The sequence below is a fragment of the Rhodnius prolixus genome, unplaced genomic scaffold (genome assembly GCF_049639745.1).
Source record: "Rhodnius prolixus isolate KJV_2025 unplaced genomic scaffold, Rpr scaffold_4, whole genome shotgun sequence".
NCBI classification, from domain to species: Eukaryota; Metazoa; Arthropoda; class Insecta; order Hemiptera; family Reduviidae; genus Rhodnius; species Rhodnius prolixus.
Window position 1 is genome coordinate 31,066,822 of NW_027411614.1, and position 23,723 is coordinate 31,090,544.

Below are 23,723 nucleotides of genomic sequence, written 5' to 3' on the forward strand. Positions count from 1 at the left end.
TAGTAACAGATTTAGGTAAGATATTTGTTGTATACCTAAATTCGCGAATCTATCAATTTTGTAAAGATTTGTTCAGTTAATAAAAAATATTTTTATGCTAGAGCTCTATTATCAAAATAATCAAGTTTTTCAATATGTAGTATGAAAAAAGTTTAAAAAATGTAAAGCAGAACTACATTTATAATCTGTGTGCTATTCTCAACATCAGTTGAGACTCAACATTGATCTAAAATTAATATTAATACAAAATGACGTAAAACAATTTAGAAATAAAATTATTATTTCTAATTCCTATTAGTTCAGAAGTGAAAATCTGAAACTAAGAGGAAATTGAAGATAAATTTGTATCCCTTTTTTTTTAACCCTAATTCCAAACCTATTCGAAAAAGTGATATGTACCGTAATTTTGGCGGCGGATAAAAATGATTTCCAGTTTTGACAGGAAAATCTAAAGAAATTATAAATAAAACATTTTTTCTTACTTTTTATTAAAAAAATTTCATTAAAAACAACTTACGGTTTGTTATATATAAACAAAATTTACAAAACTCAACTATTTACAATTTTATAAAATACAAAATATTGAAGCTTTCTAAATAACATTAATGTAAGTTTATCATACTTACAGGTAATTTGTAGTTTAAATACAATCTGTGTTATGGTAAATGATTTTCACACACCTTTTTTGTCTCTCTAGAACTAACTATAAATTCCTGAAAAAGATTACTATAAAAATAAAAGTTTAAGGAACAATGTCTAATATTATTAAAATAAAATAAAAAATTAGAGTTAAATTTCTTCACAGAAAATTGCATATGTTTGGCAGGCTTTTAAAATACTTTGTGAAGCAAAAGAAATGTCAAAACAACCACTTATTACTTTAGAATGATAATTATTAAATTATAACGAGATAACAGATGTGTGATATAGATCACTTACCATAATGTCGGTTATAAACTCTTTTATATATTTTATATAAAAATCTCTCTTCGATCACAGGTACATGTTATTGTTAAATATTATTAAGATTTCTTTTTCTTTTTTTGTTTAGTTCAGATAAAAGTAGTGAGGAGCGTTAGTCCAATTCTATGTTGAGTACAGTAAATACAATTTAATTTTTCCTATCATAATAAACGAAAAAAAGGACGATAAAGAACTGTGAACTAATAATTTTCTTAAAAATTGAATTAAACTTAATTTAACTTCAAAATATGCTTATATAGAACCTATTTTCGAAATGTCTTTATTGAGGAAACAAAATCTATTTGAATTCGACGTTCGCAAACTGAGAAAATTCTTACAAATGGAAGAACGAAAGAAGTTTTTGCCTTTTATTGTTATTATTCTTTAGTACAATCCTTAGAGACGCAATTTATTATGGATGTACTGCTTACATTTATTAAATAAATCATTCCGATACTTTGCCCCCTATCTTTAAATTCCATTTTGTTTGTTTTTTTGTTTGTATATTGTTTCTTAATGGCGCTCCATTATCGCCTGTCAAAATTGACACCTGTTCATAATCCAAAATAATACAGTAAAGAGAGTTAAAAGTTTAAAATGAAAATAAAAAATGAAGGATACTTCAGCAAAATTAAACATCATCAATAAACTTGTAAAACAAAATAAATTAGAAGTTTTAAAATTAAACTAAAACTTCATTTGTATTTATATGACAGTACAATGTTATTTTCTTAAAAAAATATTCCTTTATAAATATTAAAAAACAAAATAATTAACTTTTTTTTCTATACATCTCTGCCGATAAGATTAGCAAAGGCCAAGAACGACATCGCTCCTGTAAGTGAACTGGAACAACAGAATTCAGTCACAATAACCTGAAATTAAAATTTACTTTAATTGATATTCAGCAAGTTAATACAAGGCAAATACACTGATTTTTGAGACGTTTTGAGGGAACTCTGACGTCTCCTTTTTTCAACGATCTCATTTTTTTAAGAGATTAATAAAAAAAAACTTAAGTTTCAAGAAATTTTATTTATTTAAATACCAGTAAAAGATATTTGTGCGAGTGTCAACAAAAAAATAGCCAATTGATTTCTAGGTTGACCTCTACCTGGGTATTTTTAAAATAGGTATTTTCAAATTCTATATCATAAGGAAAAGATTTAAGAGAACCTCAACACTTACAATTAACAAAAAATCTAAACTCGACGATGAAGCTACAATCCGAATTTTAATTAAACTAAAAACGAAACTTTTAGTACAATATTCCATAACTTGTTGGAACTCCCCAACTATCATTTTTCAGAACAGGGTTTGCTGTTCATTACATATCAATTACAGTTTTTAATTGGGTCGCATTAAATAAAAAAATAGATAAAAACAAAAAAATGTGCCATCAAACACAAAGATCCGTATATTATTTACCCCAATTAGAAGTATATTGCTTGCAACTTAAATAAGAATAAAAATTAATAAAGACCAATGTTTTAAGAAAATATGAAATAATGACTTTTTTTTACATGCATCAAAGCAAACCGTTAGGGCCCTTTTCTTGAAAATCATGAATAATCATAAAAATTATGTGAAGCCGTTTTATGATTTTGCGAAAATCTGTTTCAGAAACATCAAGTTCCAAGTTTCCTGCGATTTTTCGCTTGCTATATATTCTGTTCAACACTCATATTATAATGGCCACTTTTAGGACGTTTTAACAATGGACACAGCGTTGCTGCCCACCTATTAGAAGAGGAAAATAGGGACTGTTACTTGAAAAACTGAAAACCGTTAACTTTTTGTAGGCTAAAAATAATGCAAGCAACTTTTTAGTAATGTCAAATTAACATTTATCGCTAACAATTAACATTTTTTATTCATTAATTTTTAGAATTTGTTGTAAATTGTCCTAATTGTTATAAATTAATTTTTCAATTATGATTTTTTAGATCATAAATTAAATTACAGTTATTAACATGTTAATAGAATTAATTGGGTGCAACAGATGCAATAGCTCAGTTGGCAGCGCCATGGCCGGTAAGGCCAGTGGTCCCGATTTCAAAACCAAGCTGCTAACTTTAAATTTTATTTACTTAGTGTGCCATGTAAGCTTATTATTGTGCGTTGATGGGCAGTGTTGCCTGCACCGAGCTTAAATTGCGCCAGGTAAACGTAAAATCTGTTAGAGAACTAATTATAAATTTCATTAAATAACGTTCTGATTAATTAAAACGAATAAAATAAACTTTTATTTACATTAATTACAAACTTTATAAAAACCAAACCAATGAAATACCAACCATGGTCACATTCATTGAAAATCCAATTTAAAAGTATCATAACTCTTGAGGTCTATGGTGGTATATTCCGGAGAGGCCCCAATGGTAAGAGATTTGATGCGCCAATTCCACCTAAAAAGCAATTAAACCATTTTTTAAAATTACAAAATTTTATGTTATTTTTTAAAATTACAAAATTTTATGTTATTTTTTAAAATTAACAAAAATTACTAGACCTCATTTTGACCTTTATTTAAAACATGTCCAAAGATTTGGTTTACCTCCAATTTTGCATCCTCTTTATCATCAATTTTACAGGGAAAGGTTTGTCTAATAATTTAGTAGCTCAACTTTTAATTCTTCTTTATGAGAGTTTTAATGAATTTAAGCGTAATTAGTTTGATGGGCCTTGATTATGCAAAAAAGAGATGATATTTTAGCTTGTGCTAAATTACTTTCCAGATTACTTACTTGGGTTTTCAAGATTTTTTCCTGAATTGAAGTATCCACACAATCCAGACAGATGGGGGACTCATTTATATAAATAACGTAACTAAAGCAGTGGAAGTTCATTTATATTAAAATTGCGTTACTAAATTTTCTGTCTGTGACGATTGTCGTATGAGTTTTTACTGCTTTGTTAATCTCTTGGTTTTTTAAGCTTTTAAAGCTGTAGGGGATATAGATGTAAGTTAGAAAATGTGTGAGGAACCGCGTATTGTATTCAACTTCTACTTTTTACAAGGCATTTCCACTATCTGATCCTTTTCATCTGATAGTTTTGCGACTTAACCAGTTTAACAACTATGCAAGACACGACACATTTTAAGTATTAAAAAAAAAGAGTCATTTAAAATTTAATTCCGTAACTATGCAATTTAATCAATTTTGGATTTATTTTGTATTAAATAATTAATTAATTTATTTTATTTTTTTATTAGCAACGCCATTAGTATGCTAGTCCACCATGACCAAAAGTGATTTTACACTTCTATTTGTACTCGTATACGCTAAATTTGAAAGATGTACTTACTTATATTGCAGAATGCAGGATTGTTGGCTAGTTCAACAGACACAATAGGAAGTCCAAATTGTCCAGTGTTTTGTTGATTATGAAGTTGTGATAAAGGAATGAAATTTCTTACTCCCAATGACGTAAGTTTGTGCAATACTCCGTTCTGTTTCAGATCAACAACCTAGCAAAGATAAAAATTAAAAAAAGTTAATTTTACAAAACATAAATAAAAATATCTTTATAAGTTTATTAGGAAGTGGAGTCTCGAGGGATTTGGGAGACCCCAGACGGATATTCGACGCATTTGACAGTCCAACAGTTTTATATAGGGAGTTATTCCGAGTTGGAAAGGCTCTGGACGGAGGTATGACTTAGTTGACATACCAAGAGTTTTATAGACGGAATTATTCCGGACACTATGATCTTGTTGTTGGGAAACAAGAATATAAGAGTTGTAGTGGCAGCTTGATGGCGCATGCTATATAAGAGTCTTAGTGGGCTGGGATACTGTCGGTGGTAGACCAACGCCATCAACATACGTAGAGTGAAGATGGGATGCGAGAGTTCGTGTTGGCAGTGTCCTCGCTTCCTGAAGGTCAAGTATGATTATGGGAACTGCCCAGAAATTAAAGGAAAGCTGGTACTGGTCAGTGATATTCTTAGACTTGCATTAAGACTGGCAGATTGATCAGGGAACTTTGATGGATTATTTGGGGAGGGGTGGAGTTCGTATAAGGCTTTCTGGAGCCCTTAAGGGTCAAGTCCCCCGAGCAATAAACCAGAGTTGGGCAAAAATTTAATCAATTAAAAAACAATTGAATTAAACCGAAATTTAATTTTAATCATGATTAAAATTAAAAAATTTAATCTGCCAAAATTAGTTGATTAAAATTAAATTCACTTTTAATTTAATCGGAATTTAATCAATTAAAATTTTTAATCATAACTAAAAATTAAGATTAAAATTGAAATTAAATAATTAGAATTTTAATTGATTGAATTAAATTCCAAATTTAGTTTTAATCACTTTGGACGATTAAATTTTTTAATTTAATCAAAATTTGAGAGATTAAATTTTTAAAACCAAACATTGCCAATGGTTAAACCAGAATCGGACCAATGCATCTTTATTCCGCCTAGCTGGTGCCTCTTCTCTATCAATATTATCACCTTTCCCAAACTTGGCACCTTCATTCTACCAGTCTGGTGTCTCACCTGTACTATGTTGGTGACTCTCAAGACTTACATAGGACCACCTTACACTCACATTTAACCTAGTTGGCGACTCACTAGACTTAGATAGGACCACCTTACACTCACATTTAACTATGTTTACAAATCACTAGACTTAGATAGGACCACCTTACACTCACATTTAACTATGTTTACCACTCACTAGACTTAGATAGGACCACCTTACACTCACATTTCACCATGCTTACCACTCACTAGACTTAGATAGGACCACCTTACACTCACATTTAACTATGTTTACCACTCACTGGACATAGATAGGACAACCTTACACTCACATTTAACTATGTTTACCACTCACTAGACTTAGATAGGACCACCTTACTCTCACATTTCACCATGCTTACCACTCACTAGACTTAGATAGGACCACCTTACACTCACATTTAACTATGTTTACCACTCACTGGACTTAGATAGGACCACCTTACACTCACATTTAACTATGTTCACCACTCACTACGACTTAGATAGGACCACCTTACACTCACATTTAACATAGATGGCGACTCACTAGACTTAAATAGGACTACCTTACACTCACATTTAACATAGATGGCGACTCACTAGACTTAGATAGGACTACCTTACACTCACATTTACCCATGTGCAGTGGTACTTAACCTTTTCATAGACGCGGAACACTAACATTAAATAATTTGAAATTCGGTATTTAGCAACAACTTAAAATTAAATTCAAATTTAAAAAAAAGGAACAATTTTCTGTTTTCGTCGGAAAACCTAAGTTTCTAAATTACAATACATTTAAAATTGAAATTTCGCGTTAACACCGGTTAAAAACAACTGCTTTTTATCTTCTAAAATTATAGATCTGTGCACAAAATAAGTATAGTCTATAATTGAGAAAAACAAAGTGTACATGAGAACAAAATTTCATACGAATACGTGGTTCACAGTGGGAGATATAGAACGGCCATAATTTTACAGAATTTCATGACCCAAAAAATTTTCAACCCTTTATATCTTCTACATTTGTAGATCGGTGCACAAAATAACTATAGTTTATAATTGAGAAAAACAAAGAGTATAAGAGAACAAAATTCCATACGAATACGTGGTTCACAGTGGGAGATATAGAACGGCCGGAATTTTACAGAATTTCATGACCCAAAAAATTTTCAACCCTTTATATCTTTTATATTTATAGATCTGTGCACAAAATAACTATAGTTTATAATTGAGAAAAACAAAGTGTACATGAGAACAAAATTTCATACGTATACGTGGTTCACGGTGGGAGATATAGAACGGCCATAATTTTACAGAATTTCATGACCCAAAAATTTTTCAACCCTTTATATCTTCTACATTTATAGATCTGTGCACAAAATAAGTATAGTCTATAATTGAGAAAAACAAAGTGTACATGAGAACAAAATTTCATACGAATACGTGGTTCACAGTGGGAGATATAGAACGGCCATAATTTTACAGAATTTCATGACCCAAAAAATTTTCAACCCTTTATATCTTCTACATTTGTAGATCGGTGCACAAAATAACTATAGTTTATAATTGAGAAAAACAAAGAGTATAAGAGAACAAAATTCCATACGAATACGTGGTTCACAGTGGGAGATATAGAACGGCCGGAATTTTACAGAATTTCATGACCCAAAAAATTTTCAACCCTTTATATCTTTTATATTTATAGATCTGTGCACAAAATAACTATAGTTTATAATTGAGAAAAACAAAGTGTACATGAGAACAAAATTTCATACGTATACGTGGTTCACGGTGGGAGATATAGAACGGCCATAATTTTACAGAATTTCATGACCCAAAAATTTTTCAACCCTTTATATCTTCTACATTTATAGATCTGTGCACAAAATAACTATAGTTTATAATTGAGAAAAACAAAGTGTACATGAAAACAAAATTTCATACGAATACGTGGTACACGGTGGGAGATATAGAACGCCCATAATTTTACAGAATTTCATGACCCAAAAAATTTTCAACCCTTTATATCTTCTACATTTGTAGATCGGTGCACAAAATAACTATAGTTTATAATTGAGAAAAACAAAGAGTATAAGAGAACAAAATTCCATACGAATACGTGGTTCACAGTGGGAGATATAGAACGGCCATAATTTTACAGACTTTCATGACCCAAAAAATATTCAACCCCTTTATATCTTCTACATTTGTAGATCTGTGCACAAAATAAGTATAGTTTATAATTGAGAAAAACAAAGTGTACATGAGAACAAAATTTCATACGAATACATGGTTCACAGTGGGAGATATAGAACGGCCGGAATTTTACAGAATTTCATGACCCAAAAAATTTTCAACCCTTTATATCTTCTACATTTGTAGATCTGTGCACAAAATAAGTATAGTTTATAATTGAGAAAAACAAAGTGTATAAGAGAAGAAAATTTCATACGAATACGTGGTTCACGGTGGGAGATATAGAACGGCCATAATTTTACAGAATTTCATGACCCAAAAAATTTTCAACCCTTTATATCTTTTATATTTGTAGATCTGTGCACAAAATAACTATAGTTTATAATTGAGAAAAACAAAGTGTATAAGAGAAGAAAATTCCATACGAATACGTGGTTCACAGAGGGAGATATAGAACGGCCATAATTTTACAGACTTTCATGACCCAAAAAATATTCAACCCTTTATATCATCCACATTTATAGATCTGTGCACAAAATAACTATAGTCTATAATTGAGAAAAACAAAGTGTACATGAGAACAAAATTTCATACGAATACGTGGTTCACAGTGGGAGATATAAAACGGCCATAATTTTACAGAGTTTCATGACCCAAAAAATATTCAACCCCTTTATATCTTCTACATTTATAGATCTGTGCACAAAATAACTATAGTTTATAATTGAGAAAAACAAAGTGTACATGAGAACAAAATTTCATACGAATACATGGTTCACAGTGGGAGATATAGAACGGCCGGAATTTTACAGAATTTCATGACCCAAAAAATTTTCAACCCTTTATATCTTCTACATTTGTAGATCTGTGCACAAAATAAGTATAGTTTATAATTGAGAAAAACAAAGTGTATAAGAGAACAAAATTCCATACGAATACGTGGTTCACAGTGGGAGATATAGAACGGCCATAATTTTACAGAATTTCATGACCCAAAAAATTTTCAACCCTTTATATCTTCTACATTTGTAGATCGGTGCACAAAATAACTATAGTTTATAATTGAGAAAAACAAAGAGTATAAGAGAACAAAATTCCATACGAATACGTGGTTCACAGTGGGAGATATAGAACGGCCATAATTTTACAGACTTTCATGACCGAAAAAATATTCAACCCCTTTATATCTTCTACATTTGTAGATCTGTGCACAAAATAAGTATAGTTTATAATTGAGAAAAACAAAGTGTACATGAGAACAAAATTTCATACGAATACATGGTTCACAGTGGGAGATATAGAACGGCCGGAATTTTACAGAATTTCATGACCCAAAAAATTTTCAACCCTTTATATCTTCTACATTTGTAGATCTGTGCACAAAATAAGTATAGTTTATAATTGAGAAAAACAAAGTGTATAAGAGAAGAAAATTTCATACGAATACGTGGTTCACGGTGGGAGATATAGAACGGCCATAATTTTACAGAATTTCATGACCCAAAAAATTTTCAACCCTTTATATCTTTTATATTTGTAGATCTGTGCACAAAATAACTATAGTTTATAATTGAGAAAAACAAAGTGTATAAGAGAAGAAAATTCCATACGAATACGTGGTTCACAGAGGGAGATATAGAACGGCCATAATTTTACAGACTTTCATGACCCAAAAAATATTCAACCCTTTATATCATCCACATTTATAGATCTGTGCACAAAATAACTATAGTCTATAATTGAGAAAAACAAAGTGTACATGAGAACAAAATTTCATACGAATACGTGGTTCACAGTGGGAGATATAAAACGGCCATAATTTTACAGAGTTTCATGACCCAAAAAATATTCAACCCCTTTATATCTTCTACATTTATAGATCTGTGCACAAAATAACTATAGTTTATAATTGAGAAAAACAAAGTGTACATGAGAACAAAATTTCATACGAATACATGGTTCACAGTGGGAGATATAGAACGGCCGGAATTTTACAGAATTTCATGACCCAAAAAATTTTCAACCCTTTATATCTTCTACATTTGTAGATCTGTGCACAAAATAAGTATAGTTTATAATTGAGAAAAACAAAGTGTATAAGAGAACAAAATTCCATACGAATACGTGGTTCACAGTGGGAGATATAGAACGGCCATAATTTTACAGAATTTCATGACCCAAAAAATTTTCAACCCTTTATAACTTTTATATTTATAGATCTGTGCACAAAATAACCATAGTTTATAATTGAGAAAAACAAAGTGTATAAGAGAAGAAAATTTCATACGAATACGTGGTACACGGTGGGAGATATAGAACGGCCATAATTTTACAGAATTTCATGACCCAAAAAATTTTCAACCCTTTATATCTTCTACATTTGTAGATCGGTGCACAAAACAAGTATAGTTTATAATTGAGAAAAACAAAGTGTATAAGAGAACAAAATTCCATACGAATACGTGGTTCACGGTGGGAGATATAGAACGGCCATAATTTTACAGAATTTCATGACCCAAAAAATTTTCAACCCTTTATATCTTCTACATTTGTAGATCGGTGCACAAAACAAGTATAGTTTATAATTGAGAAAAACAAAGTGTATAAGAGAACAAAATTCCATAGGAATACGTGGTTCACGGTGGGAGATATAGAACGGCCATAATTTTACAGAATTTCATGACCCAAAAAATTTTCAACCCTTTATATCTTCTACATTTGTAGATCGGTGCACAAAACAAGTATAGTTTATAATTGAGAAAAACAAAGTGTATAAGAGAACAAAATTCCATACGAATACGTGGTTCACAGTGGGAGATATAGAACGGCCATAATTTTACAGAATTTCATGACCCAAAAAATTTTCAACCCTTTATATCTTTTATATTTGTAGATCTGTGCACAAAATAACTATAGTTTATAATTGAGAAAAACAAAGTGTATAAGAGAAGAAAATTTCATACGAATAAGTGGTTCACAGTGGGAGATATAGAACGGCCAAAATTTTACAGAAGTCATGACCCAAAAAATTTTCAACCCTTTATATCTTTTATATTTATAGATCTGTGCACAAAATAACTATAGTTTATAATTGAGAAAAACGAAGTGTATAAGAGAAGAGAATTCCATACGAATACGTGGTTCACGGTGGGAGATATAGAACGGCCATAATTTTACAGAATTTCATGACCCAAAAAATTTTCAACCCCTTTATATCTTCTACATTTGTAGATCTGTGCACAAAATAAGTATAGTTTATAATTGAGAAAAACAAAGTGTACATGAGAACAAAATTTCATACGAATACATGGTTCACAGTGGGAGACATAGAACGGCCGGAATTTTACAGAATTTCATGACCCAAAAAATTTTCAACCCTTTATATCTTCTACATTTGTAGATCTGTGCACAAAATAAGTATAGTTTATAATTGAGAAAAACCAAGTGTATAAGAGAACAAAATTCCATACGAATACGTGGTTCACAGTGGGAGATATAGAACGGCCATAATTTTACAGAATTTCATGACCCAAAAAATTTTCAACCCTTTATATCTTTTATATTTATAGATCTGTGCACAAAATAACCATAGTTTATAATTGAGAAAAACAAAGTGTATAAGAGAAGAAAATTTCATACGAATACGTGGTTCACGGTGGGAGATATAGAACGGCCATAATTTTACAGAATTTCATGACCCAAAAAATTTTCAACCCTTTATATCTTTTATATTTGTAGATCTGTGCACAAAATAACTATAGTTTATAATTGAGAAAAACAAAGTGTATAAGAGAAGAAAATTCCATACGAATACGTGGTTCACAGAGGGAGATATAGAACGGCCATAATTTTACAGACTTTCATGACCCAAAAAATATTCAACCCTTTATATCATCCACATTTATAGATCTGTGCACAAAATAACTATAGTCTATAATTGAGAAAAACAAAGTGTACATGAGAACAAAATTTCATACGAATACGTGGTTCACAGTGGGAGATATAAAACGGCCATAATTTTACAGAGTTTCATGACCCAAAAAATATTCAACCCCTTTATATCTTCTACATTTATAGATCTGTGCACAAAATAACTATAGTTTATAATTGAGAAAAACAAAGTGTACATGAGAACAAAATTTCATACGAATACATGGTTCTCAGTGGGAGATATAGAACGGCCATAATTTTACAGAATTTCATGACCCAAAAAATTTTCAACCCCTTTATATCTTCTACATTTGTAGATCTGTGCACAAAATAAGTATAGTTTATAATTGAGAAAAACAAAGTGTACATGAGAACAAAATTTCATACGAATACATGGTTCACAGTGGGAGACATAGAACGGCCGGAATTTTACAGAATTTCATGACCCAAAAAATTTTCAACCCTTTATATCTTCTACATTTGTAGATCTGTGCACAAAATAAGTATAGTTTATAATTGAGAAAAACCAAGTGAATAAGAGAACAAAATTCCATACGAATACGTGGTTCACAGTGGGAGATATAGAACGGCCATAATTTTACAGAATTTCATGACCCAAAAAATTTTCAACCCTTTATATCTTTTATATTTATAGATCTGTGCACAAAATAACCATAGTTTATAATTGAGAAAAACAAAGTGTATAAGAGAAGAAAATTTCATACGAATACGTGGTTCACGGTGGGAGATATAGAACGGCCATAATTTTACAGAATTTAATGACCCAAAAAATTTTCAACCCTTTATATCTTTTATATTTGTAGATCTGTGCACAAAATAACTATAGTTTATAATTGAGAAAAACAAAGTGTACATGAGAACAAAACTTCATACGAATACATGGTTCACAGTGGGAGATATAGAACGGCCGGAATTTTACAGAATTTCATGACCCAAAAAATTTTCAACCCTTTATATCTTCTACATTTGTAGATCTGTGCACAAAATAACTATAGTTTATAATTGAGAAAAACAAAGTGTATAAGAGAAGAAAATTTCATACGAATAAGTGGTTCACAGTGGGAGATATAGAACGGCCAAAATTTTACAGAAGTCATGACCCAAAAAATTTTCAACCCTTTATATCTTTTATATTTATAGATCTGTGCACAAAATAACTATAGTTTATAATTGAGAAAAACGAAGTGTATAAGAGAAGAGAATTCCATACGAATACGTGGTTCACGGTGGGAGATATAGAACGGCCATAATTTTACAGAATTTCATGACCCAAAAAATTTTCAACCCTTTATATCTTTTATATTTATAGATCTGTGCACAAAATAACCATAGTTTATAATTGAGAAAAACAAAGTGTATAAGAGAAGAAAATTTCATACGAATACGTGGTTCACGGTGGGAGATATAGAACGGCCATAATTTTACAGAATTTCATGACCCAAAAAATTTTCAACCCTTTATATCTTCTACATTTGTAGATCGGTGCACAAAACAAGTATAGTTTATAATTGAGAAAAACAAAGTGTATAAGAGAACAAAATTCCATACGAATACGTGGTTCACAGTGGGAGATATAGAACGGCCATAATTTTACAGAATTTCATGACCCAAAAAATTTTCAACCCTTTATATCTTTTATATTTGTAGATCTGTGCACAAAATAACTATAGTTTATAATTGAGAAAAACAAAGTGTATAAGAGAAGAAAATTTCATACGAATAAGTTGTTCACAGTGGGAGATATAGAACGGCCGGAATTTTACAGAATTTCATGACCCAAAAAATTTTCAACCCTTTATATCTTCTACATTTGTAGATCTGTGCACAAAATAACTATAGTTTATAATTGAGAAAAACAAAGTGTATAAGAGAAGAAAATTTCATACGAATAAGTGGTTCACAGTGGGAGATATAGAACGGCCAAAATTTTACAGAAGTCATGACCCAAAAAATTTTCAACCCTTTATATCTTTTATATTTATAGATCTGTGCACAAAATAACTATAGTTTATAATTGAGAAAAACGAAGTGTATAAGAGAAGAGAATTCCATACGAATACGTGGTTCACGGTGGGAGATATAGAACGGCCATAATTTTACAGAATTTCATGACCCAAAAAATTTTCAACCCTTTATATCTTTTATATTTATAGATCTGTGCACAAAATAACCATAGTTTATAATTGAGAAAAACAAAGTGTATAAGAGAAGAAAATTTCATACGAATACGTGGTTCACGGTGGGAGATATAGAACGGCCATAATTTTACAGAATTTCATGACCCAAAAAATTTTCAACCCTTTATATCTTCTACATTTGTAGATCGGTGCACAAAACAAGTATAGTTTATAATTGAGAAAAACAAAGTGTATAAGAGAACAAAATTCCATACGAATACGTGGTTCACAGTGGGAGATATAGAACGGCCATAATTTTACAGAATTTCATGACCCAAAAAATTTTCAACCCTTTATATCTTTTATATTTGTAGATCTGTGCACAAAATAACTATAGTTTATAATTGAGAAAAACAAAGTGTATAAGAGAAGAAAATTTCATACGAATAAGTGGTTCACAGTGGGAGATATAGAACGGCCAAAATTTTACAGAAGTCATGACCCAAAAAATTTTCAACCCTTTATATCTTTTATATTTATAGATCTGTGCACAAAATAACTATAGTTTATAATTGAGAAAAACGAAGTGTATAAGAGAAGAGAATTCCATACGAATACGTGGTTCACGGTGGGAGATATAGAACGGCCATAATTTTACAGAATTTCATGACCCAAAAAATTTTCAACCCTTTATATTTTCTACATTTGTAGATCGGTGCACAAAATAAGTATAGTTTATAATTGAGAAAAACAAAGTGTATAAGAGAACAAAATTCCATACGAATACGTGGTTCACAGTGGGAGATATAGAACGGCCATAATTTTACAGAATTTCATGACCCAAAAAATTTTCAACCCTTTATATCTTTTATATTTGTAGATCTGTGCACAAAATAACTATAGTTTATAATTGAGAAAAACAAAGTGTATAAGAGAAGAAAATTTCATACGAATAAGTTGTTCACAGTGGGAGATATAGAACGGCCATAATTTTACAGAATTTCATGACCCAAAAAATTTTCAACCCTTTATATCTTTTATATTTATAGATCTGTGCACAAAATAACTATAGTTTATAATTGAGAAAAACGAAGTGTATAAGAGAAGAGAATTCCATACGAATACGTGGTTCACAGAGGGAGATATAGAACGGCCATAATTTTACAGACTTTCATGACCCAAAAAATATTCAACCCTTTATATCTTCCACATTTATAGATCTGTGCACAAAATAACTATAGTCTATAATTGAGAAAAACGAAGTGTACATGAGAACAAAATTTCATACGAATACGTGGTTCACAGTGGGAGATATAGAACGGCCATAATTTTACAGACTTTCATGACCCAAAAAATATTCAACCCCTTTATATCTTCTACATTTATAGATCTGTGCACAAAATAACTATAGTTTATAATTGAGAAAAACAAAGTGTACATGAGAACAAAATTTCATACGAATACATGGTTCACAGTGGGAGATACAGAACGGTCGGAATTTTACAGAATTTCATGACCCAAAAAATTTTCAACCTTTTATATCTTCTACATTTGTAGATCGGTGCACAAAATAAGTATAGTTTATAATTGAGAAAAACAAAGTGTATAAGAGAACAACATTCCATACGAATACGTGGTTCACAGTGGGAGATATAGAACGGCCATAATTTTACAGAATTTCATGACCCAAAAAATTTTCAACCCTTTATATCTTTTATATTTATAGATCTGTGCACAAAATAACCATAGTTTATAATTGAGAAAAACAAAGTATATAAGAGAAGAAAATTCCATACGAATACGTGGTTCACAGTGGGAGATATAGAACGGCCATAATTTTACAGGATTTCATGACCCAAAAAATTTTCAACCCTTTATATCTTTTATATTTATAGATCTGTGCACAAAATGACTATAGTTTATAATTGAGAAAAACAAAGTGTACATGAGAACAAAATTTCATAGGAATACGTGGTTCACAGTGGGAGATATAGAACGGCCATAATTTTACAGAATTTCATGACCCAAAAAATTTTCAACCCTTTATATTTTTAGATCTGTGCACAAAATAACCATAGTTTATAATTGAGAAAAACAAAGTGTATAAGAGAAAAAAAATTCATACGAATACGTGGTTCACAGTGGGAGATATAGAACGGCCGGAATTTTACAGAATTTCATGACCCAAAAAATGTTCAACCCTTTATATTAGTGGTTCTTAACCTTTTCATAGACGCGGACCACAATTATATGTATATATTTTTCTCGCGGAACACTAACATTAAATAATTTGAAATTCGGTATTTAGCAAGAACTTAAAATTAAATTCAATTTAAAAAAAAAAGGAACAATTTTTGTTTTCATATCTTTCTTAAGTTTCTAAATTTCAATACATTTAAAATTGAAATTTCGCGGAACACTTGGACCATATTCGCGGAACACCAGTGTTCCGCTGAACACCGGTTAAGAACCACTGGTTTAGAGACTCGTGAAGAAGTCCAAGTCTACAAAAATTATCCGAAAAGTATTTATTGAAGACGTTTAGAAAAATGGCCTCGCCAAAACGTGGTTCGAACTATTGTTTGAAAAGCCATAAAAGTGAATGATTAAATTAGTTTGATTAACGATTGAAATTGAACTAATTCGGTGAATAAAATTAAAGTTCAATTTAATTCTCAGATTTAATCATAATTTTTTTAGTTTGATTAAATTAGTTTGATTAACGATTATATCTGAAATTTAATTGATTTAATAATTGTCATATGATTAAAATTACGATTAAATTCTGATTAAAATTAAAAATAAATTTAATCAATTAAAAAATTTAATCAATTAAATTTAGAATTTAATTTTTTTTTTAATCAGTGCCCAACTCTGCAATAAACTATCTCTCAAGACCCTATTAGCAATAAACTAATCCGTTTGCTTTTTATTAAATTTTATTAAGTGCTCCATAATCTCAAGGTTACTTTTTTTGTTAAAAATAAGTTTAAAATAATTATTGGAACAAAATTAGGTACTTGACATAATGACTTAAAAAACATTTAATTCAATTTCTGAAAGAATCTAATACTTTTAATTTCGTTTCCTAACTTTTTTATGAATAGTACATAATTTGTTCAAGCTGATTGCAGCGTGGGCCATTCATTACTTGCCCAACCTGGACTGTAATTTAGTAAATATTTGTAGCAGAATGCAATCAATCAGTTACTTCAAATATTAAAATGACGTAATTATTTATTACTGTATTTACCGAAATAACTAAAAACGTTCCAGCTATAAACAAGGAATTATAGAAACATATTTAATCCGCATCACTAACATAGGGTAAACGAAATTGATATAAAAAACAGAAATATCATCTTTGACGAAAACCCAAATTTGACATACTACTTCCAAAATAAAAGGATATGTATCCAACCCCAGAAGTGCAGAGGGTTTTCGGGCAAAAATGTGGATAGTTTTAAAAGGATACTTAAGGAATCAGAAATAATTACGCTTTTCCAAACGATTCTATCTAAAATTACGATCTGAAAAAAAAATATTAAAGAAATGGTAGGTACTTTTTTTTTAACCTATTATCGTTTAATAAACCCTTAAGTGAAAAATCTATTCAGTAACTCCTTGTTAGTTTATTTTGACAAAACTGTTGCTCCTACTAGTACCTACTTACACCAAATATCAAATTTTAAGTTTTTGTTATTTCATGTTTTTTTGGTTATGACCCTCAGCCCCATTTATCAAAAAACTAGAACTTAGCATTCTTCAAGACAGTATTACCGAAAAATGAAAATATACACAATTTGATACTAATCGTAATACTAATTAGGAGTATAAGAAAGTACCATCCGATAAGAGTAAAGTGAGAGACAAAATAGTTTTTAACTTTCACAAACTTCTTTTAAAAGAAAGCTGAAATTTTTTCTAGAAAACATAAAATTTTAGATAAAAAATAAAATTTATGGCTGCTTATCACTTACAGGAATGGCCATATCCAATACAGTTGATGAAGTTTTATGATATTTTTGTTTATGCACAGCTAGCCCTTGTGCTGTGGGGTATTGTGCTGTACATTCTTTGCATTCAAAAGGTAATTTATTATGAATTCCCCGATGGGATGGTAAATGTTGATTGAGGGCTTCTTGTGAATTAAATACTTTGTCACAAACTTGACAACTGACTCGCATTGGAGGACGTCCATGTGGTGGAGTCATTCCGGTAGGTGCTCTATTTCGTATTCGCTGCGCTTGTTGTGGGGTATGGTGTGCAGATTGTTGCATAGGATGATGTGGAGCTGGATGGTCTGGATCAGACGTTAAATCTACAGTTGGAAGTCCTCGGCCAGCGTATGATTGCTTCCAAACATATAAACATTTTATTAACACTTTCAATATAGCTATTTTTTATTTGTTTAATAAAAACTTCAGACGCCAATGACTCACTTTGTGCACATCGAAAACTGTAAAAACCAAATACTAGTAAATTAATGCATACCTGTTGGGATCTAGCTGATGGTGTAATACTGACGGAACTATTAAGTTGTGACACTGCACCTGGAATAGGTACCCTACTCATACTAGTCGCACCAGGAACTGCTTTTCCTCCAGAAGGAATCATCTAAATAAAATATTTAATTATACACTATAAACATTTTTTTATTTTTATTTTTTTTTTTTGTAAAATGAAATGAAACTACCGTTATTCCTCGGTTAGCTAAAATGTCTGCTACACTATTGTCCGGCTTTTTGGGCGGAGCTGATTGTTGGGAAGGTCTTACAAGGGTTATTGAACTTGGAAGTTTAACTGAGGGATTAGATGGCAGTTCCTCACGCCTATAAAAACAATTTCAAATAATATCCCAAATTAATAAGTTTCTAGAGTATAAATAACACTAATCTATTTGAAATAGAGAGCAAAAAAAAAATTATTAATCAAATATAAACAAGAAATATACCTCTGCTTGGGCTGGGAATTTTCTAAATTCTGTTGAGCTGGTCTTTTCTGTAATTGTATACCAGGAGGAAGGTTTGGAAGTGAAGAAGACTGAGGAGAAGCGCTTTGTCCAACTGGAGTCAATTTCACCTGAGGTCCTGATAAAAATTATATAAGTGAATAAAAACAGATATTTTTTATATAATGTAAAAAACATTTTTGGATAGATGGTTGAATGCAAAGGTAAGACTGCATCAAGATACTAATCATGGCATTAAAAGAAACAGGGGGGGTGACTGAACAACTTCGCGGAGAAGTGATACCGTTGAGTGATAGTGTCCAATTACTTCGAAACAAAGGAACATAATCGGAACATTAGATAGAACAAAAGAACGAGATCATTTTAAAGATCTTAAATTTAAAGAGAGCATGAAATGATTCCAAGTCGTTATTATATGATGGTAGTCTTAATGTTTTTGAACGTAAGATCTTAAGGAGGATTTATGGTCCAGTTTTCGACACGACTTCTCGCACAAGGAGACCCAGAAAAAACTTGAGCTTTATATTCTGTATGGGGAGGAGAATGTGGTCCGTTTCATCAAGGCTCGACGATTGGAATGGTTAGGCCATATTGCAAGAATGCCAGAAGACAGGATGCCGAGTAGACTGCTGCGAGGTACCGTCATAGGCATGAAGAAGATAGTTGGCCCACCGCGAAGACGTTGGCTTGATGATGTTGAGGAGGACTTGAGAGTCCTTGGAGTGTCAGGATGGAGGACAAAAACAGCCAATAGAGATGTCTGGAGTCGCATTATTAAGGAAGCCAAGGCCCACCCCGGGCTGTAGAGCTACGTAGTAGTAGTAGTAGTATTATATGATGGTGAAACCACATTCTAACCAAAAAAAGAACGAGTCTCTTCAAGAAACTATAGAAGAGGATTTGACTTAAAACAAAGTGAAGATGGCAATCCTCACTGTAACTGCCTCAGAATATTCAAAAAATAATCTTTAATGGTAAAATTATACAAATAAAATAGTAAAATCCATTGTCGAGAAAATTGCAAACATTAAAACATTGGGGGAATGGGAAATATGAATTTGAAAACTACTATTTATGATATTTTATACTGTATTTCAATATGAATATTTTAAACATTATTAAATTTAATGACTCTTACCCAGCATATTTATTCTTTGGGGAGCGTAGGCATTTTGACTATAAGGAGGAACAGCCTGATCAGGTCTATAGGACTGAGAATTAAATGAAGCTGGAATCCTTTGAACCTAGAATAAAACAAAACCATTAATTAACCTCATTAATTAATGGGTCGGGATCATGAATTTCATTAAGAACTTACTTGCTGAGCAAGCTGTTGCATAGGTCCTTGGCCGGATTGTGGCTGTTCAGGATGAGCAGAAATACTGTAATGTCCCGTTCTGGCCATATGCGCCTCAAGAGCAGCGCCGGTGGAGAAGCGGTCTGGGCAAACTGAGCACATATACAACTCCTCGCCAGATTCTTGCTGTAAATAAAAAACACAAACGAGAACTTTATAATATTTATCAGCATTTTATGAATTTGAAGAACTTCATTACATTAAATTTGAAATTATTAATTGACTAAATTTATAGTTAGTAAATATATAAGTCTATTCATAATAAAATTAAATGAATCAACTAACCTTAGGTTGTTGTACTAGTTTGTCAATATTTTCGAATTCACCTCTCTCAAAAAGATCATCTGACCTTCTAACCCTAAGTGTAGGTTGCTGAACAGGTTCCGTTGGTGCTTCTGATAAATCTGAACCATTAGGCGACTTTGGAGGTTCAACTGGTTCACGTTTAACTTCTTTGGGCGTAGGAGATTTCAAAAGCACTACAAACAAAAATAACATACTTAAAGAAGTCACTCAATGCAATCTTTCATAACGCGAGTTCCGAGAATGTAAAAGCTTATTATATTAAATTCAGGGCAATTTTTAAGTTTTATGAGAATGGTACAAAAGTCTTTAATAAACATTTTCTCAAAGAACATTGAACTTGCAAGTAATTTACCATCTTTTTTGCTGTCTCCTGGGCTAGAAACCCCAGAATCTCCAGTATTATTTTCTTCATCATCGTCTTCAGCGGATGATTGGGGTAAAGTTGTTGATGGTTCATCGTGACCTTCTTTTGATCCATTACTAATTGGGGTAGAGTTTACTGGCTCACACTGCAAAATTCGGTAAATAATTATGAAAACAAAAAATACTTTAGCAACTGTAGCCTTTAGTCCAGTGACTTCCATTATTTTATTACAATATAGTAAAATAATAATTATATGTTTCTCCAGCTCCACACAGTTATCAGCACAACGCAATATGATAAACTTTAAATCGTAATCGTTTGGAATATTTCCTTCACTTATTCGAAATCCTTCGACTAACGCGCGAAGCGTTGCTATTAGGAACCTATCTATCACATAACCCTGCACTTTTATTAATATTTTAAAGCATGACTTTTTTCCAGAATATTGCAATGCAATATTTTCTTGCATTTACCACCTTCTTTTACAATATCTATTAAGAATAAATCATTATCTTCCTGGATTTATGTCCTGGAATATTCAAAAACCTTAAGATTTTTCCTTCCTAGGGACCTCCAAAACTCACAGTTCTGTGAAGACAGTGTTGTTTACTACGAGAATATAATCTTTAGAGTTCGCCTGAGTTCTAAAACGCCCTGGAGCCAAAGTCAAATTCAGAATAAAATTGGTTAATTAAATTTTTTAATCGATTTATTTTTTGTTTTAACCCAAATTTATTAATCTAAATTTAATCAAACTTTAAATCATAATCAGATTATTTAATCAAAGCTAATTTAGTCTGATTTAAAAATAAATCGTAATGAAATCTGAGAGTTCAATTACTACTTCAATTTTAATCAACGAATTGATTTAATTTTAATTGTTTATCAAATTGACTTTATTGCTGTTGTATTACATTATAAGGTCTAACAAGGGTTTTGTGTGACAATCCTTTTAATTCATACGCCGCACGAGACAACCTTTTTAGTATCCAGTAAATATTATATTTTAAATTTTTCAGTTAATAAAGCTAAATTATAAAATAATTATACCAGTAAAAACATTTTGCGAAACACACTTATTTTATCTACAATTATTTACGATAAATTAAAAGTCATTTATAAAAGAAGCAATATTATAATGTGTTTCTTAAATAGGAAAGTACTTACCTCGTTTTGTTCCGTTTTCTGGGATGAATCAGTAGAATCCTGAATAACAGAGAGAAATAAACAAAAAATCAAATTAAACAGATGGTAATAGCAAAATTCTGAATTTTAAGAAAATAGGCTGACTGGATAGGATTATGAACATGTTTTCGTTAATGCCGATTTTTTAAGAAACTTTCTCTTTGTTTTAAAGGCATCTACCTCGAAGCCCCATCACTTTTAATTTAAAAAAAAATATCCAATTAAAATTCATTTTAGAAGGGTTCTTGAAAAATATTTATTGGTATAGACTTTTTATAAAAGTACTTTTTTTATTTTTCTTAAACTGATAAAAAGTTTGTTTTTTCTCTCTCCCTTTACTAAGTGAGTTAAAATTCATAATGAACTAGAACTTTTTAAATAAAAAACTTACGGAAGACTCTTTGGCATTATCCATGTCTTTGACACTTTCTTCGGAGGACTCTTTTACTTCAATATCCTCGTCTTTAAAAGAAATCACTTCTTCTCCTTCTTCGCTTGTTACAACACTGTCCGCCTAAAACAAAAAGTGTTATTTTACTTTGGTGAAGTTTAAGAAAAAAAAAAATTTAAATAAAACCAAAACAATTTAATTACCAAACATAGTAAAATGGTTGATGGTAGAAGAAATTAAATCAATGGAAAATGAAACGATTAATGTGCACATAATAGAGTAAAGTATGATTGTACAATATTATTTCCCGCCACAAGTTTTTTTAACTAATTCAATCGATGGATTTATGCTGCAAAATTTTACTCAAAATTTCACATTATAAATATTTTATAAAGTTTAGAAAACGGTGTTATAGGACTGAAACAGAACACAACTTAAAATATTTCTGCAATCAAATACGGAAATGCATATTTCTTCTTAGAGAAAACTTATGTTGAGGATGTTGTAGTTACTTAGCATTACCAGGTCACTGCCATACATTTTTAGGTTCTCTTATTGCTTCCATAATCAACCGCGAATATTTTCTCGTTTTATTTAAACCATTTTCAGCGAAATTCTGGGCCTTAACTTGATAGTAATTGAGTCTACTATAACATTTTACAGTTCATATATTTAGCTTTTTAACTATTTAACAATTATAATTTGAATACAAAAGAAAAAAACCTTCTACCTTCATTTATGAAAAATTAAGGCAATTTTTAAATTTCATTGCAATTGTGGTGTTGTTCATAGTTATAAAAAAAACCTATTGACCACCAAGTGCTTCATTAAGTGAAATTAATTTTTATAATCAACCAAAAGATTACAATATCACATCGTCTGTTTCAAATTTTGAAAAACACACACACACACAAAAGAAGCTTAATACAGACACATCAGTGCACGAGCCTACTGTGAAAAATCAAAATTTATCCTCCTTGACAAACAAATCACAGGTCCTTGGGGAATCAGTCTTCATCAAATATTAAAAAGTAAGAAAATATAAAACTCACTAAAAGTAACACTATTAGTAGAAAGATACCGAATCCTGAAACTCTGTATGTACCTGATTTAAGAGTAAATGTACTAAACATGGAAAAAAATTACAGATAAAAGATGGGAAGATCTTCCATGCGAAGACAAATATGCTCTTGAATTTATGATCTTCTGAAAAAAGTGGCCTTAAAGAAATAATTAAAAAAGCTAAATACCAGACAAGATCCTGAAATCCTGAAACAAGAACTCCTAAAAGATAAACTACATGCGAAGTGTGCTAAGGGAAAATTATTTTAAGAAAGAGAAATTATTATCAATTAAAGTATTTATATTTATGCCAACCTTTCAAAACCTAGGGATTGGTCAACTTC

General features: G+C 30.8%; 1 protein-coding gene across 7 annotated transcripts in view; it reads right to left on the minus strand.

Annotated features, from left to right (window-relative positions):
* Positions 1-467: 467 nt before the first annotated feature.
* LOC141455360 (uncharacterized) overlaps positions 468-23,723 on the minus strand; it is a 33,087-nt gene continuing 9,831 nt past the window's right edge. For all 7 annotated transcript variants that reach the window (XM_074130365.1, XM_074130361.1, XM_074130360.1 and 4 more), the window contains 13 exons: positions 22,318-22,440; positions 21,909-21,947; positions 20,730-20,886; positions 20,357-20,550; positions 20,033-20,197; positions 19,853-19,958; positions 18,697-18,832; positions 18,439-18,574; positions 18,237-18,359; positions 17,723-18,097; positions 4,273-4,435; positions 3,261-3,371; positions 468-1,838 (listed from right to left, as the gene is read on the minus strand). In XM_074130365.1, coding sequence (XP_073986466.1) covers positions 3,313-3,371; positions 4,273-4,435; positions 17,723-18,097; positions 18,237-18,359; positions 18,439-18,574; positions 18,697-18,832; positions 19,853-19,958; positions 20,033-20,197; positions 20,357-20,550; positions 20,730-20,886; positions 21,909-21,947; positions 22,318-22,440 — 1,776 coding nt within the window. In that variant the 3' untranslated portion in view covers positions 468-1,838; positions 3,261-3,312. The remainder of the gene's footprint in view (positions 1,839-3,260; positions 3,372-4,272; positions 4,436-17,722; positions 18,098-18,236; positions 18,360-18,438; positions 18,575-18,696; positions 18,833-19,852; positions 19,959-20,032; positions 20,198-20,356; positions 20,551-20,729; positions 20,887-21,908; positions 21,948-22,317; positions 22,441-23,723) is intronic.